At 40.3% G+C, this 18,911-nt stretch overlaps 1 protein-coding gene across 1 annotated transcript in view; it reads left to right on the forward strand.

The window, feature by feature from the left end:
• The first annotated feature begins 2,432 nt into the window (after positions 1-2,432).
• SCFD2 (sec1 family domain containing 2) overlaps positions 2,433-18,911 on the forward strand; it is a 393,678-nt gene continuing 377,199 nt past the window's right edge. The window contains exons 1-2 of the mRNA XM_059923024.1: positions 2,433-3,391; positions 17,958-18,126. Coding sequence (XP_059779007.1) covers positions 2,554-3,391; positions 17,958-18,126 — 1,007 coding nt within the window. The 5' untranslated portion in view covers positions 2,433-2,553. The remainder of the gene's footprint in view (positions 3,392-17,957; positions 18,127-18,911) is intronic.

An 18,911-nucleotide genomic window follows, 5' to 3' on the forward strand; every position in this document is an offset into this window, starting at 1 on the left:
TTTCCCCTTATTCACAGATGATGTTGGGGTCTGGTACACAGTCTTCCGTTCCTTTACCACTTGGCATCATAACAAGTAACTTGCACATTCTGCTCGTCTGTTTTTTGATCTCCTAGAATCTAACTATTCAACAATCTTCATTCATCCACGTCAGCAGTCTGCATTTAGGGCCACACTATGGATCTCATTATATCCTAGAACTGTTCCCTCCTTGAACTTTAGGGGCCAAGCTACTTTCTTTGAACCTAATTTCATATTCTGCCAACTTTTTTTTTTTCAGATTCCATCTCACTTTTCCCTTTTCTGTCACTCACTACTGTTGACCACTCTATTCTTTTTGAAACTTGTTCCCTTCTTTTCTAGTTCCTAGCTCCTATTTCTCCATGGGCCTATCTTCAAACAGTACATTCAAACTATACTAAACCATTTGTAGCTCCAGAGAACATGTTGTAAGGTTTCATACTTCTATACCTTTGTTCATGCTGCACTCTTTGCTTGGCTGCAGGAATGCTCCTCCCCATCCTGTACACCTGGTGAACACCTGGTTTTCTTTGAAGGCAACTCAAAACTTATGTCCTATATGAAACTTCTTCTGACCACTTCCCTTTTTGCTTCACTTAGTCAGAGTTTATTTTTCCCACTTTATAACTCGAACATTTTTTTTTTTTAAAACATTGCTCTGGGGCTTCCCTGGTGGCGCAGTGGTTGAGAGCCTGCCTGCCAGTGCGGGGGACGCAGGTTCGAGCCCTGGTCTGGGAGGATCCCACATGCCGTGGAGCAACTGGGCCCATGGGCCACAACTGCTGAGCCTGCACGTCTGGAGCCTGTGCTCCGCAACGGGAGAGGCTGCGACGGTGGGAGGCCCATGCACCGCGATGAAGAGTGGCCCCCACCTGCCGCAGCTGGAGGAAGCCCTCGCACAGGGGCGAAGACCCAACACAGCCAAAAATAAATAAATAAATAAATAAATAATTTTAAAAAAATTATAAAAAAAAACATTGCTCTGGGACTTCACTGGAGGTCCAGGGGTTAAGACTCTGTGCTCCCAATGTAGGGGGCTCTGGTCCAGGAGTTCGACTCCTGGTTGGGGAACTAAGATCCTGCATGCTGCATGGTGTGGCAAAACAAACAAACAAACAAACAATTAAAAACATTGCTTCTGTAATGTTTTATTGCATTTGCTTGCTTTACATGTGTGGGTTCTTTTATTTCAGATTCTTTTGAAGGCAAGACTGTGGATTACTTCTATCTATATCCTCAGTGTCCAGCACAGTGTCTGGAATATTGTACATGTCCATTAAAAGTTGGTTGAATATATTATTTATTATACTGATATGAACTGAGCATTTATTCAACAAACATTTATTGAATACCTGTTATTTTCTAGTGTTGGGGATACCAAGCTTCTAGCGCACCATCTAGCAGAACAGATATGTTAAGGAAAACAGGTATGTTAAAACTTACCCCAGATATGGCAAGTACTTAGCAGAGGTGTTAATTTTTCATGGATCAGGTAATATATCTTATTAACCACTGTATTTTGGAGCCTAGCTCAGTGATTACACTTAATAAGTGCTTTATAAATACTGATTGAATGAACTGAACCTATAAGACATTCTGGGCTCAATCTGTTGACTTCATTGTGCAGCTGTTTAATGTTCTAAGCTGGGACAGCTGGAGAGAAATTGAGAAATCATGAAGGTTTTTGGTGCCATTATAACGCATCTGGCTGTATTCTGTAGGCAACTGGGCCAGGAGAGGATTTTAAGCAGAAAAATGGTTGAACAAGCTTAGCTTACTAGGAAGCAAACTGAATGGAAGGTAGAATAGATGGAAAACTGGGAAATGATGGGGGGGAAGGGTCACTGCTATTGTTCAGTTGACCGAAGACGGTGGATTAAGGCAGTGAGAGGAAGGATGGATGAGGAGAAAGGGCTGGATTCTAGATTTCTTAAGTGGATGAAGAGTTAGTGCCAATGAGATGAGGGAAGGAAGATGGAGAAAGCGAAACCGTTATGTCTGTTAGAGGTTTGTGTCCAATAATGTATGTGATAGTAATGTATAAACTATGAAACATCACACAGCAGTTGGTTGTTTTTATCTTCTCTGGCTGCTCTTAGTTTTGCTGGCAACACACCACTTTTAAAGAGATGCGTTCAGATCCAAGGAAAATATCATATTTAGAATTATGTTTTATCATTCCTGAGATTTCTCAAGGAGCAGCGAAGATAATCCGAGCAGAGAGGGAGACGAAAAGAAAATCCCTCAGCTCTTTCTTAGGCAGCTCCTTCCCACTTCCCCGAACTTTCGAGGCACCCGGGAGCCTCGGAGCCCCGCCCGTTTATTCCCAGCCCTCACCATTCTTCCGCGACGTCTCCCCGCTAGCCAATCACGCTCCGTGACGTCATTACCATGCGCCTACACTGGATGAATCGGAGGCCATCCCACGTGTACAGTGTTGACTGTCAAGGTCTCCCGGAGCCCAATTCCCGGAAGCTGTGAGTTCTGAGAGAAGTTCCTGAGCTCGGTGCCCTGAGTCTGCGAATCCCCACCATGAGCACCCCAGGCGTGCTGTCCTTCACCCAGCAAGCCTGGGAGCAGGTTCTGGCCAAAGTGAAACGGGCCGTGGTCTACCTGGACGCCGCCTGCGCCGAGAGCCTGCACTGGGGCTGCGGGTCCTCACGGCTGCTGGAGGCGGTGGGGAACTCTGCGTGTTACCTGCGGGAGTTCGAGCCCGCCGCAGTTGGTGGCGGAGCCGAGCATCCCAAAGCGGTGTTTGTGTTGAGTTGCCTGCTGAAAGGCCGGACCGTGGAGACCCTACGGGACATCATCTGCCGCAGTCACTTCCAGTATTGTGTGGTGGTCACGGCTGTGAATCACGCAGTCCACCTCACGGCTAATCACGTGCCGCCGGCGGCGGCGGCTGAGCTGGAAGGGCAGCAGCCAGTGTTCGAGCAACTGGAGGAGAAGCTGTGTGAGTGGATGGGCAACATGAACTACACGGCTGAGGTGCTGCACGTCCCGTTGTTACTCGCATCTGCTGCTCCCCACCTTGCCTTGACTCCAGCTTTTGCTTCCCTTTTCCCACTATTACCCCAGGATGTGCATATCCTCAACCGTGCCCGACCGGACAAGAGGAGGCTGGGAAACCTGGCTGAGGTGGATGCCACTACCCTAACCCCTGAGCTGCTGCTGACGATTAGGTGCCTGGTGTCCGGCCTCAGTTCCCTGTGTGAGCATTTAGGGGTACGGGAGGAGTGTTTTGCTGTAGGTTCCCTCAGTCGGATCATCGCTGCAGATCTGGCCAATTTTGCTCCCGCCAAGAACAGGAGGAAGACCGCCCCAGGCAGGGCATCAGTGGTCTTTGTGGACAGAACTCTGGATCTCACAGGTAAGTGGCGTTTGCTGTGGAAGGCTTCATAACCGCTTTCCAAAGTGCTGGGACTTTCATTGATTCAACATATATTTTATTGACCTCTTACTATGTGTCAAGTTGAGGAGTCAAAGAAGAGCTAGATGGACACAGTCCCTGATCCCACAGTTTATCGTCTAGAGGGGGGGATACAGACAAGCAAATCAGCAATTAAAATCAATTTGTTAAATGCTGTCTTGGGTAAATACATCCTCAACGTGCACTGCCCTTTTAAACAAGAACAACTGCATCTAGCCCAGAGATTGGAAAACCAGACTTATGCTAACATGGAGGAGAGCTGTCCTCCACCTGGGAACCTTTTAGAAATGTGCAGATATCAGTATTCACAACAATCCTTCATAAGAAAGCTTTAAGTTGTTGGAGAAGTATTAACAGGTGAACAAGTGGAGGTAACCTGTACCACAAAACACGAAAATATTACAGACAGTTGGCTTTCAAGTTTCTTTACATGAGTGTTAACAAATGAGGCTGAACTTAAATTTCACCAGAAAATGAGGCTAAACAGAATTGTAGAAAATATCTACAATTGTATTTAGCCTCATTTTCTGGTGAAAATATTTTCAAACGTTTATTTATTCTTAGCTCTCATTCTATTGACGATTGGGTAATCCCAAATTGTAATAATATTTATACACATAAGTAACAAATGTTACCCTTAAAATAGGTGAAGAGAAAACATTTTCTGATATTTGACATGTGCATTTATTTTCAAAGGTCAACTTTATTGTTCTCTAATTAGGTAGATGTAATGCTGCTGGTAGTGTAGGCTGGCCACACCCAAGTTCAGGGAGAATAATAAGGAAACTGACATTGGTAAGCATTCCCTTCAGTAGGTTAAAAAACATGTGGAATGAAGTTAAAAAACCACAACAGGTGCATTTGAATTTTTGACCTTATAAGATTCATTTTCAGGTCATAAAATAGAAAGTAAGCTAAGTGGTAATACTGAGATGTAAGCTTAATTATGTGGCTGGAGTAACCAGGTGCTCAGCCTGTCAGTGTGATTTAAATAAAAGTAATCATTGTAACTAACACCCCTGAACTCTTAGAGGATTAAAAACACCTGATGAGTGAGTATATGCTTGTTGAGTTTTTGAGTGCGTGGTATATACTGCTTATGCTTCTATTTCTTTTTGCCCAAAATGTGACATATTGTTTCATAATTAATCAAGGTCACATATTTTTGTGTTCCCCCCCCCCAAAGACTCCAGTTAGGCAAACTTTAATGTCCTGGCCATCCAGCATCATAGCAACTACTCCTTTACATATTATGCATCTCTTCCTTGTATATGACTCTTCTAAATACAGAAAAAACAAGGTAAGTGTAGCTTCTTGTCCTCTAAAAGCTTACAATATGAAGTAGTCAAGAATGATTTAGAAAATAAGGGCACTAGGAAGACAAAGTTGCCATTCAACACAATTATTTTATACTTTCTCTCTCTTCAAGCCTCCAGATTTCCCTCCCCATGTTCACCCCCTCAGCTTTCTTGCTTTTATACAAGCCATCAGGAAACTTCTGTATCTTCTTATCACTAAGTCTACCAACCTTTTTACCTCTGTACCCCACATATTTTTCTTTCCTTCCTTTATATTAAAAGGAGATGTACTGTCCCTGCTACTATCTAGTGCCAACTTTTCCTCCTTTGCAGACTAGATCTTTTCCTTTTTCACTTCTCTCATAGGTTTACTTCTTTCAAATACCCTCCCCTTTCCTAGATCATCATTTTTATGAAAAGTCTTTTCTACTAGATTTTCCCCATCAATATAAACACAGAATGGAACATCTCCTTTCTTGACCCCTCAGGCTCCTCCAACTTCAGTTTCCTTTTTGCTCCATTTTTAGCAAAGTTAGAAATTTGTCTGTACTTGCTATCTCTACAATCATCTGCTTCAGTTTTCCCTTGATCTCAATTAGGCTGTTTGCCCCTCAGTACTCCTCAGAAACTTCCTTTGTCAAGATCACTGGTGGCCTCCATGTCACCAAATCCAATATTCAATTATCAGAATCCATTTTACTCAGTCTCAAAGCAGCATTTGTCACAACAGAGTAGAGGATGCAAATAGTTTAAAAAAATACAAATATTAAAGAAGTACAGAAGACATACAGATCATGCAGTTTCTTGTGTAATCCCATCAAAACATAAAATTGACGACATGTTATTTGCTTGCTCACAACCCTCCCATCACACCCACTATCAAATCTAAGTTCCTTCACACGGTTGGCAAGGCCATACATCATCTGCCTGTGTGTACCTATCCCACCTCATCCCTTACTGATCTCCCCTCACACACTGCTCTCCTGGCATGCTGGTCACCTTGCCATTTCTCAACATGCCAAGTATGTCCCAGCCTCAGGCCCTTTGATGTTCTTGTGCAGCTCTTCCTTCAGGTGTCTACATGGTTTTGTCGCTCACTTCCTTCGAATCTCCACTCACATGTCTCCTCCTCAGACAAGCCTTCCCTGACCACTTTCTTTAGACACTCTCTAACCCCTTACCCTACTTTATTTGTTATAGTCTTTACCACTACCTAACATGTGAATTGATTGTCAGTTGCCTGTCTCCTCCCATTTGAATGGAAGCTCCTGAAGGGAGGGGCTCTATTTTGTTTACTGTTTATTTTTTTAATTTTTTTATTTTTAAAGTTACTTGCCTTTCTTTTATTTATTTATTTATTTATTTATTTATTTATTTATTTATTTATTTATTTATGGCTGTGTTGGGTCTTTGTTTCTGAGCGAGGGCTTTCTCTAGTTGTGGCAAGTGGGGGCCAGTCTTCATCGCGGTGCGCGGGCCTCTCACTATCGTGGCCTCTCTTGTTGCGGAGCACAGGCTCCAGACGCGCAGGCTCAGTAATTGTGGCTCACGGGCCCAGTTGCTCCGTGGCATGTGGGATCTTCCCAGACCAGGGCTTGAACCCGTGTCCCCTGCATTGGCAGGCAGATTCTCAACCACTGCGCCACCAGGGAAGCCCCGTTTACTGTTTATTAACTAGCACTCAGAAGAGTGCCTTGAAAATAGTGGGTATTCAGTAAATATTTATTGAATGAATGGATGAATGAACAGGTGAATTAAAGGTTGCTGCCAACTAGACTTTCATTGAGGTTAATATACTTACTTTTTCTGATTGAAAATACTTCTGAGATTCCTAAGTTGCATCACTAGTCATTCACAAATGCAGCTGGGCACACATTTTCTGAATATTCTAAAATTTGATAATTTGGGCCCACAGTAGTATTTGAGAAAGGAAATAATAATATTAACTAATCATATTTATGTGATTATTTAATGGATTAAAATCACTTCCACATTACCTTATTTGTTCTTCTCAACAAATTAGGTGAGTTAAGTATTATTTATCATTTCAAGAATAAAAAATTGAGGCTCTGAAGTTGTTCTTTACTGGAAAAAAGAAAAGCAGAAACATTAAGTCATAGGCCAGATGTGACAGGATTGCTCCAGTATTTCTATTAGTGTCCGAGGTCAGCATCTTTTGTTTTCTGAATTGTCAGAGTTAAGTGCTCACTTTCTTTGTATTTGTTTAGGATCCTTCTGCCAGTAGGTGGGCTTCCAGGGTGTGCTTTAAATTGGTGAAGGTACTCATTAAGCAAACTGGTGTGGGAGAAGACATTTTAGGTAGATGAGACCATGTAAAAGAATATTTAATGTTAAAAGGGGCATTGTTCAAAGGGAGCAAATGGGAGGTTTCTCTGGGTAGATTCAAGGCAACAGGTAAAGAGAAGGAAAAATTCATTTACTTTGTCCAGGGCTTAGGAGGAACCATGAAAGTATTGTTTTCAATAGAATGCCAAGATAACTATGCAAGCTGATGATAAAGCAATGAGAGTGAACCTCCCAGAAGTTCCTTGAGGTATTTCCCAAGTACATTTAAAGTTATAAGGACTCTGCTTCCTTCCTACTTTCCTGAATAATTCAGTGGAAAAGCATCTAGGTGGGGCTAAGCAAGAAAGGTGTCCATGCAGGGAGGAGAGCACTACCAGGCCTGGGTGAGGGAGCTCAAGTTGGGTGAGATCTCCTGAGTGGGGAGAGGTGCCTGCACAGGGTGGTGGGTGGCAGCAGCAGTGGCCTGGTGGGATAGGAGATAAAGGGAAGCCAGAGTGGGTGGCATAAAGGGGTGTCCCTGGGGCCCAACATATTTACCTCTCTACTGGTGCATGGAACAAGTTTGATTTGTGGTCCCCTCTGAAACCAGTCAGCTTTGGCATAGTGTAGCCAAGAAAAGGTCCATGGTCTACTTCCCATTTTTAAATTATGACATTCTCTCCTTCAGAAGGGATCAAAATTCTATCTGGCTGGTGGAGGGTAGATTTTGGAGGATAGATACTAATTGGAACAAGTTTGTTACTATGTCCTAATAACTTATAAATTGAAGTTTTTTTAATGGATACCTTTTGGATAACCCTCCAAACTATCTTCCAGATGCTCAGTTTAATGGTTCATTTATTTCAAAAATGTTTCAACATAGTGTTATTATTCCATATTGGTAATCCTCAGGGCTGGTTTTCAGTTGGTACATAGCTGTATTGTCAAACCTGTTTTTTAAATGCTAAAGTACTTCTGCACTAGCCAGTAAAGGGAAATTCTCTACTTGTTGAGAGTTACCTGTTACTGTTGCCTGGTGGAGGCGAGTGATAGGGCTTAGAAGCATTCTGGTGTGGATGCAGCTGACCCCCAGGGGTGCTGAGGGTGTGAGGCAGCAGAGGGAACTCATGCTGGTAGTGATGGTTGTAGAGATGCAGCACTTCTCCTCTGCTCCAGAGTGGCCCAAAATTGGATGGGGTGGTAGGGTAGGTGGTGTTGGTGGCATTATTTTTGGCACGGGTGCTTTCCAACCTTGATCCAGGCTCTGGCGTCCAGGAACATACCCGATCACCATGCTCAATTTTTTTTACTGATCTTTCCTGGATCCAACAAGCATAAGGAGCTGGGGAGCTCATGACTTGTTGTTACAAGAATTTGGCGTGGTTTCTTTTCTTTTTTTTTTTTTTTTTTTAATTTTTAGTGGAGTACAGTTGATTTAAAATGCTATGCTAGTTTCTGCTGTACAGCAAAGTGAATCAGCTATACATATACCAGTGTGGTTTCTTGCATCAGATTGTGGTTTAGACAGAATGTGGGGCATTGTTTAGCCAGGGATAGCTGTAGCATATAGATGATTACACCAACAGTTTCTAAAAATCAAAAGGTATTTGGAAATTATCGGAATGACTTGAATGGTTTGAATTTCAATTTAAATTATGTGACAGCAGTTTTAATATAGCAACCAAAGGGAAATACATTTTTAGTTTTTTATTTAGATGTTAATTTATATACGTAGTATATTAATTTGTTATTTGTTGTTAAATGTTTTAGATGCCATTTTTGATAATTTACCATTAGAAAATTTATATGCTTATGTATATAATTCTTCTTGGATGTAAAACTGACACTACCAAAAATAACCTCCAATAGTTCATAAATATTCAGCAGTGTTAACATCATGCTTACAATTTTGAGAAATTTCTCTTTTTGTCATCATCTTTGCTGAAAGTAATATCACTTTGTCTAATAGTTGGGTTTTTTTTTTCAGTAAACATTTATTGAGTGCCTACTATGTGCCAAGCGTTGTTCCAGGTCTAGGGAAACAGTGGTGAACAAGACAGACAAGCTCCTTGCTCCCTTGAAGCAGTTGATAAGCTCTCAGGGCTGAAAAATAGAGAAAGTTTGTTGCAATTGTTTGAGAAGTAAATGGCCACCAGTGTCTGTTGCTATGATTTTGGCATACTTCTACCATGTCTAGACCACACAGAAACTTGTGTCTCTGCAGAGTGCTTCAGGCATGTTTGCATAGGGGATTTAAATACAGCATTCTACCGACTGTTCTGTTCTAATTTGTTTCAAGGGACAATTAAAAAGGTAGACGTGATTTATGAATCTCGAAAAGTTCGAGTCTGGTTTTCTTTCCATTCTTTTCTGGCTCTTGAGATCGACTAGAGAGCTTTGTTGATAGTCTACAAGTTCAAGATCAAAAGTTAGGAGGTGGCGGTAACTCTGGGAATTAAATTTCCTTTCTTGGTTCAATTCTTCTGAATTTTAGTTTCATGTAAACTTTTAAATTAAATTTAGTCAGTTAAAGGTTAACTCCCAATCCAATGGGTGGTTCTTAATCCTGGGATTATGGTATACTTGTGCATTTATATTTGCTTTAAGGTGTGATTGTATATTATTTTGTTAAAGTCTTGAAATTTGAGACTATTAATAGTGGCTAACATTTGAGAGCATACTACTTTTCTCAGCACTCTACATATATAAACTCCTTTAATTTTCATAATAATTCTTTTATAATTATCCCTATTTCACAGATGAGGAAACGGAGACATATAGGAGTTAACTAACTTACCCAAGATCACACAGCTAGTAAATGAGAGTCAGGGTTTGAACCTTGGCAGCTTGCTCTAGAGCCTGTGCTCATAATCTCTCTCATATGTGAGCCTATCATCGTCCTGGTTAGTAGAGATGATGCTGATATGGCCTCTAGAAGCTAGCAACTTCCGAGACTAAACACAGTTGTTGGACGCTGGTGCTGCCTTAGTATTCAAAAAAGTGACTTATTCTTTCCTCCCCCATCTCCTCCAATCTGATTTTCCACAAAATGCAAAATAACCAACTAATATCTTTATTTTAGGGTTCAGAGGATACTGTTTAAAATAAGCATAGGTATGAGGAACAATTGAGAAGCCATTTAAGGCTCAGACTAGATTGCAGGTGTTAGATCCAGACCAGTATAATAACTTCAAGTCTTAGCTTAGTGACTTACTTGCTGTTTGATTCTCATTGAGCCTTTTGAGGGTTTTCTCATTTGTAAACGGGGGAAAAGAGTGACCTTAAAGTGCTGTTGGAAACATATGAAATCATCCATCCATCCATCCATCCATCCATTATATAACTAAAACAGTAGATAGTAGATTAAAAAGTGATAGGGTTTCCATTTTATTTAATTATTTTTTAAGCTTTTAAAAAATTTATTTTATTTTATTTATTTTTGGCTGTGTTGGGTCTTCGTTGCTGTGCGTGGGCTTTCTCTAGTTGCGTCGAGCTGGGGCTACTCTTCGTTGCGGTGTGCAGGCTTCTCATTGCAGTGGCTTCTCTTGTTGCAGAGCACGGGCACTAGGCATGCAGGCATCAGTAGTTGTGGCTCGTGGGCTCAGTAGTTGTGGCTCACAGGCTCTAGAGCTCAGGCTCAGTAGTTGTGACGCACAGGCTTAGTTGCTCCACGGCGTGTGGAATCTTCCTGGACCAGGGCTCGAACCTGTGTCCCCTGCGTTGGCAGGCAGATTCTTAACCAGTGCGCCACCAGGGAAGCACGGGTTTCCATTTTAGATAGCATAGCTAGGGAAGACCTCTCTGAGGATGTGACATTTGAGCAGAGATTGACAAGAGAGAGGAAGCAGGCCATGTGACAGCCTTGGTATTGAACATATAAGACCCAGGGAATGGCAAGTGCAAAGGACCTGAGGTGGGAATATGGTTGACATGTTTGAGGAGGCTTGTGTGGCTTCCTTCGGCTTGCCCTGCAAGCAAGGAGGGCAGTGATAGGAGGTAATGTTGGAGAGATAGGCAGAAGGAATTCATTGTAGGGCAAAGTAAAGACTTAGAGTAAAAACCAAATTATGATGGGAAAGTTGGAGAGTTTTGAGCTGTGATGTGACATGCTCAGATTTACATTATACAGGATGATATATGCAAGGAGTAAGGGGATTGCAATAGATCCTCAATATATGGTAACTGCTACCACTATCTAGGTTGTGTAATAGGCATGAGTGGCTAGTTACAGTAGCCTTAGCTCTGCCCCTCCCTAGTCGTAAGTCAGTTTCCTGATCTGTGAAATGAAGATAATAGTACCCACCAGAAGACTGAGAGGGTAAAATAAGTTAACATGTCTAGCTCCTAGAACACTGCCTGGTACATAATGGGGAATATGTTTATTAATACTTTTATTAATTAATGATATGCCTTTAAAATGATTTAATGTTTTATTCTTTTAAATGTATGTTTTCCCCCTAATTATAAGACTAAGGACATAAGTACAAGAGTAATTTGCCATACATGTAACCCAGAAGAATTTTACTACCTGACCTGTTATCTGCCACTAAAGTAAGTGAGAGTTGGTTAGAATTAACCATTTGTCAAGAACTGTATTCTGTCATACCTAGAGAAAAAAAAAAAATGAAGTGCAGTAAGTGAAAGAGTCTTTCTGTATGGTCCTGCAAGATCACTACAATTTTGGTTACTTAGGGGAGTGTAAAGAATGACATGGATGATTTTGATTCATTTCATAAATGTTTATTGAGCAACTTTTATATGCAGGCTCTGTGCTAGGTGATAGTGACATAAAGTCTCCCTATTCAGTGTGTCCTGGAGACTGGCAGCCTCAAGCCCAACTGGAAGCGAATTAACAGTGCAGAATCCCAGGCTTCACCCCAGGCTTAAGCATCAGAATTTTAACAAGATCCTCAGGTGATCTGAATGTGCTGTAAAGTTTGAGAAGTGCAGACATAAAGATCAAACAGTCAAGACTCTTGTCTACGAGGAACTCATAGTCTATGAGGAAGCACAAAGCTTAGCAAATTCACGTATGAATGATACATGCCTTCATAGGGTTTAGGTACAAATATTCTCTTAAGGGGTGGCCATTTCTAGACCAGTGGTTCTCACATTCGAACCATCCCAGAAAGTCCGATTTTTCAAAGTGGTCTGGACAGAGGCTGGAACCAGTATTCTTTTAAAAGCTCCCTACGTGTGCAAACATGTAAGAAGGAGCATAGGTTGTTCTGGGAATTCTTTTTAGGTAATTTTTTAGTAGGACTTAAGGTTGGGATGAATGACTGAGGGAGAGGTAAGCGATCAGGAGGGAAGGGTGATAAAGATGATGAGGAAGGAGACTGGGGCCATGTTCCAAAGGCTTTAAATTTCATGCTTGGTGAGGAGCCATAATAAGTTTTTAGGCAGGCAAAGTGCATGTACAGATTTTCTGTTGAATGTGTTCTCTGGTGGATGATGTGATGGATGGATTTATTGATTCCAAAGTGGGAACTGAGGGGGGATGGGTAGGTTTTTTGTTGTAGTTTTGCTTGCTTTTTTTATAGTCAAGTTTATTAAAGTATAATTTACATATAGTAACATTCATGCTGTATAGTGTGTAGTTTTGTCAAACAACATATAGTCATGCAACCACCCACCACAATCAAGATATAAGAGGAGTGCCATCACTCCAAAAGATGCCCTTTGTGCCCCTTGTAGGCAGTCTCTCCTCTTACTCTCATATCTGGCAGCCATGGAACCATTTCCTGTCCCTAGAGTTTTATCTTTTCAAGAATGTCATATAAATGCAGTCATATAGTATATAGCCTTTTGAGTGGCCTCTTTCACTTAGCATAATACGGTTTAGATTCATCCATGTTGTAGCTTCTATCAGTAGTTCACTCCTTTTTATTAATGAGTAATATTCAGGTGTATGGATGTAGCACAGTTTGTTAATTTGTTCATCAGTTGGGCTGTATCCTTAAAGTATGTAGAGAGGAGTAACATTGATAGCTGTCGGCTCAACTAACTCATACTGTGTGGTGTGCAGTGATTCTTTTTTTTTTTTTTTTTTTCCAGTGATTCTTAACTGTTTTGAAATTAAGGAACTTTTTTTTTTGAGCAGCTGGTCAAAGTTATGGATTGTCTAGAGAAAAGCATAGACTTAAAATATTTCTCATAAAATTCAACCCTCGCATGCATCCATAGAGGAGCCCAGCCTAGGAGCAATGGCCTCCTTGAGGTAAAAGCAAGAGATACTAGAGGCTAGGAGACTATTGCTCAGGAGACTATTAAAATATCTAGGTAAGAAATGATGTGAATTGATACCAAGTCAGTAATAGGAAGGATGAAGAAAGGAGTGGTTGAGTATTTAAGTGAGAGAATTAATAGAGTGGTGACTGATATAATGGTAGAAGATCAAGAAGAATTTGAAGACATGCCAAGTATTCTAGCCTGGGCAATTTCAGAATCCATTCACAGAAAGAGGGAGTGTAGGAGAAGATTTGTTAGGGGCAATATAATGAATGCTATGTGACTCTCTTATCTAAAATTACTGTGTGGTGAAAACTACTTACTGAATAAACTTGTATAAGTACTGCCTTATTATTCTCCTGCCTCCATCCCCCCAGAGTCCTACCTGGTATATGGCAAACTGAAACAGCCTTTTGACTAGTATGTATTATCTACTTTAATACATCCCCTTTGTACTAGATTTGACTGATATGAGCCGACCATAGGTAGTGTTAGAAATGGTAGTATTAGATAGTAACTAATAACTAACACTCCTTTAACCATCCAGATTCTAAACTGAATATGAAATAAAGAGTTGGCAGGCAGAGGCAAAAATACCAGTTTTATGGTGGATACAGTGAACATTAAAGAATGTGGCTTACATCTATGGGCAAGTGAGATTCCTAACACCAAATTCTTGGGTTGGAAGGTTTACCCACTCAGCATCAGGAGTGGACCAGAGCAAGTCTTTTTCCCTCTTTCCAAGGGCAGAACCTATCCTAGGCAGAGTGAGTAGAACCTGACAACCCAGGGGAAAAGTGATTGAAGGAGGTGAGGCAAGTTCAGAAATGTTATGCTAATTGTTGTCCTTCTACACAGAAGGAAACATCAGGAGCAATAATGAAATATTCTGTTCTTAGAAGACAGAAATGTCATCAAATACTGAAACATCTCAAAATAATGAAAGACGGTCATTAATATTCTTAAGAAGGAGTCATGGGGAATCAGAAAGGAGGTGAGGTGTTGTTTTTTTTTTTAATTAAGATTTGTGTATTGTGTAGTTTTTTTAAAATTAATTAATTTTTATTTTTGGCTGCGTTGGGTCTTTGTTGCTGCACGTGGGCTTTCTCTAGTTGTAGCAAGCAGGGGCTACTCTTTGTTGCGGTTTGCGAGCTTCTCATTGGGGTGGCTTCTCTTGTTGTGGAGCACAGTCTCTAGAGTGCAGGCTCAGTAGTTGTGGTGCATGGGCTTAGTTGCTCCGCGGCATGTGGTATCTTCCTGGACCAGTGCTCGAACCCGTGTCCCCTGCACTGGCAGGCGGATTCTTAACCACTTCGCCACCAGGGAAGTCCCAGGAGGTGAGTTTTTGAATATACTAATTCCAAGAATCCAGTAACCCTATCTCAACACAAAGGGACACTGTGCACAACCCCAAAATATCCTGTTTGTGAAATGTAGAGAAGGCTCTGTGTTTTTATCTTTAAGCCCTACTACAGTATGACTGAGCTCTTGTGAAGATGCCTCAATTCTTGCTTCTCACTTTATTCCTTATAAGTAGAGGCAAGTGAAGATGTTATATGCCTTATAATGATGATACTGGCACATACATTCACATATGATCCACAGGGTCATACAGGACTGCTAGTTTTCCGGTGCTGTTAACTATAAAAGTTTAGCCTTTGAAACAATTGGCTGAATTTAGGATCTCAAATACTGAGCTTCAAAGATATTTGGGTGTTGGTTGGACCAACTCTGAGTTTTTAGCTTGGTAAAATAGCACCACATTTTTGGAAGTTGCCTCAGATCACACAAGGAACTAATGGAGGATGGGACCACTAGAGCCCATGTCTCCAATTTCTTGTTCCTATACCCTCTTTAGAAAAGAAGGCATTGGGAAATAAACCATTCTCTGGCCAGACTAGACCCCATTGCTCTTGGCTAGATTAGCAGTTGGACAGGGAAAAATAACTGGGTTCAGGTTGACTTCCGCTCTTGAGCGTCTTAAATAATATTTTAAAATTTCTATAATAACGGAAAAATTAAGCTCTCTGAAAATTTAAGTGTGATACAAATCTTGGCATTTTATTCATTTCATAGAGGAAGAATCTGAAGTTACTGTGACATTGAGAGGCCCCAAATGCTTAGTCTATGTTTGAGTCATGTAACTGGCACTAATTAAATTTTTAAAATGTATATTGAACCCTCTAAAGCTGGACATGCAACAGACTGTATTCAGAGAAGAGCAGGACATGAGTTGAAAGCCTATGCCTGCTTTATCCTTCATTATCACACATGTTAAATACACATTCCTTTTGACTAAACCTAAAAAGTTGAGTAATCCTGCTCATGTAAATTTGGCATTTTGTTAATTCTCACATATAATATTTTAAACAGTTTCTGAAAGAGTGTGAATTATTTTTCTAATTAATTTAGGTCAGTCTCATGTGCTCCTTGCAGAAAGCACGGGGGAAAAAATTAACTTTAGGTAGAGTTTACATCAACCAAAGTCCTACCATTCGAAGATAACCCTTGGTAAAATTTTGGGATATTTATATGGGTGTATAGCATGTTTTTTCATTTCATTACAGCAGGAATATATGTTCACCATAGAAAGTTTAGAATCTATAAATAAATAGAAGAAAATAAAAATCACAATTTGAGAACTGCTTCAGTAAATATGCCATAATTTAAAAAAACTACTCCTCTACTTCTGAACATTTAGGGTGTTAGTATATAATATCTTAAGGAGGTAAATGATACATTGGTTCTGTAAAAATAACTATTAGCTATTAAACCTTAAGGAAAAATAAGTATGTCATGTCTTGACTTCTCATACTTGGAGAGTTTCAGGAGGACTGGATTAGTCAACAGTTTTTATTTGCCAAAGGTTTAATGAACTGAGACTTGCCAAAGACCCCTGCATTTAGCATAGGGAGGAGGAGTGAGTAGCAGCTAGATTGTAGGGGCTAAAGAAGTTAGGAAAGAAAGGCAGAACATATAGACTACTTGTTTGTACAATGTGTCTGTGAATGGCAGATAAAAATAAGAATAGCTTGGGGGCAGGGCTCAGAATTTGGGCACCAGGTTCAAAGAAGAGTTATTATAGTGATGAGTGGAAGTGAGGAGGTTACTAGTGGAGAGAGAAATGATGCGATGGGGTAATCGTCGTATCTCCATTCATTCCAGGCTTAAAGATATTATTCACTTAGAGACTTCTGACTGCCCTGTGGATCTCAGGGCCACTTATAGTCACTAGGCATTCATTCAGCAAGTATTTAACGCGTAGCTTGTAGTGTGAGTGCTGGGGAGACAACCGTAAACTATAGACAACATAAATAAGACATGGTTCCTTCCAGGCCTGATAAGTGAATATTTTACTGGTAGAATTAGAACTCTTTTCTTTAACATCGGAAGCCACATTAGAAGCACTCATGCTGGTTCTGTCTTAAGTCATTTTTATGGGCCTGATTTTTTTTTTTTTTTAAATGGCGTGGTTTTTGGATTTCTGCCTCCCGAGTTTGAATTCTTGCTCTGTAATTTGCAACATATATAATTGTGAGCAAGTTACTTAAACTGAATCTTCTACTCTGTCAATGAGCATAATAATACCTACCTATTAGAGTTGTTCTAAGAATTAAGTGGATAATAAATGTACAGTATGGAAGTTAATACCTGGTACGTCATAAGCTGTCAATAAATATTAGCTATTGTGACGAAGAAGATGATGGTGCTGACAATGATTCCTTGGATTTCTGGTTTAGTCTTTTCTACCTAGTTCTTCTGTGCAATTAATATGACATGGCAAAAACAATAGAGATAGACATGAGGAAGTAAAATATTAATTGATTTGAAGTGGGTGGGATCAAAACAAGTTGATTTGGCCAGTCCCACCCATTGTTGGAATCATGTCTTCCAAGCATTGATGGCTTTTGGAAAGATAACCTGGTCTCATGGAAAAAGCATTAAACTTTGTCATTGGTCTTGAATTTTAATTTGAGCTTATTAATTCATTTGTTATTAAAAGAATTAATATATGTAAAGCACCTAGAGCAGTGCCTGGTACACAGAAAGCACTGTATAAATGCTTTTATCACTGCAAACTGTTACTATTCATTCATTTGTTCTTTCCTTCATCTAACAAATAATTAGTGAGCCTACTAGCTGCCAGGTTGCCTGCTAGACATGGTGGGTAGAGGGTGAACTAGATAAATGGTGGCCATGATGAAGCTAAACTTCTAGCAAAGGGGAGATCTGCTATTCTTGGTCAGGTCTCTAAGCCTTTCTGGGTCTTAAGGTCTTATCAGTAAAATAAAGAAAATCCTTTTGGCTCTAAAATTTCAGGATAGTGTCGTCCTATCACGCCATTTACCTGACCTTCCAAATGTTTATTATTTATTTATCTGCTAAATACCTATTGATGCCTACCATGTGTAGGCACTATGCTAGGTGCTGGGAATCACAGCAGTAACCAAAGCAGACACAGTGCCTGCTCTCAGGGACCATTAAGTCCAACACACAAGACATACATTTTGTAGGTAATTGTGAGATTGATTAGTGTTACTAAGGGCAGAATGTTAGGTTTATGTTATTGATTTGTGTAACAGAAGCTAAAAATGGATACTGTTTTTGATAGAAGGGGTATTATAGAACATTAATTTAGCTGCTTTTTCCTCCCATTTTGTGAGTTCATATTTTCTTGTCTGCTTAAACAGGGGCGGTTGGACATCATGGAGACAACTTGGTGGAGAAGATCCTTTCAGTGCTTCCCCAGCTTCCGGGCCACACCAATGATGTGATGGTTAACATGGTGGAACTCACTGCACTCCAGGCCGAGGAGGAGAATCAGAATATGGTTGCACCCGGCTGTCTCGCACAATCCAAGTAAGATGTGCAGTTTTTTCTCTCATCCTTTTCTTCCTCTTCCCTTTTCTTTCTCTTGTAGATTGTTCCTGTAGAAAGGAAACAATGAAGAATCAGTCTGGTTGAAAAATTCATAGTGGATAGCATTTAGAAAAAAGAATTTTTTCTTAACTTTGAAATAACCATATTCATTAGACAACATAAGCCAAAAAGTATGGAATTTTATAGAGGTGTCATTTGGATATAATATAAACTTGTTCCCAGGGTCAGCTAAGTGAGTCAATTTATGCACCCACAGACAGCTTCACATGGAGTTGAGGCTAGGCTTACTCAATATCTCTTTCCCAGTTGACTTTCCCACATGACTAAAATACTGCCCACATAACTCTGAAACAGTGCCATCTCTCTATATGTAAATGATATACTCTTGGGCATCAGTGGGAAATGTTTTTATTTCTACGTATACTTTTTCACATGGTTAGAGAAACCAGAGAAAGAAGATGGGGTACTATATGTTATGCAGAGTTCCAAAAATAGAAGAATATTTCTCCAGAAACATGACAATAAAAAGATACAATAGTTACCTTTTCTACTTTGTCCTTCATCAACAGTTCTTGAGGAAAAAAAAAATATATTAGAAGAGAAAAAATGTGTGAGTATCCGTTTCCCTTATCTCCAAGTTTTAAAGTTTTAAACAAAACAGGACCTTTCAGCCTTATAGTTTCCAATCTTAACAGTAACAGATACATTTGGAATTTCCTATCATATTTGGAATGAATTTTCAGCTCCTGAGGTTTTCAGCTTTT

Source organism: Balaenoptera ricei, chromosome 5 (genome assembly GCF_028023285.1).
Source record: "Balaenoptera ricei isolate mBalRic1 chromosome 5, mBalRic1.hap2, whole genome shotgun sequence".
In the NCBI taxonomy this organism is placed as follows: domain Eukaryota; kingdom Metazoa; phylum Chordata; class Mammalia; order Artiodactyla; family Balaenopteridae; genus Balaenoptera; species Balaenoptera ricei.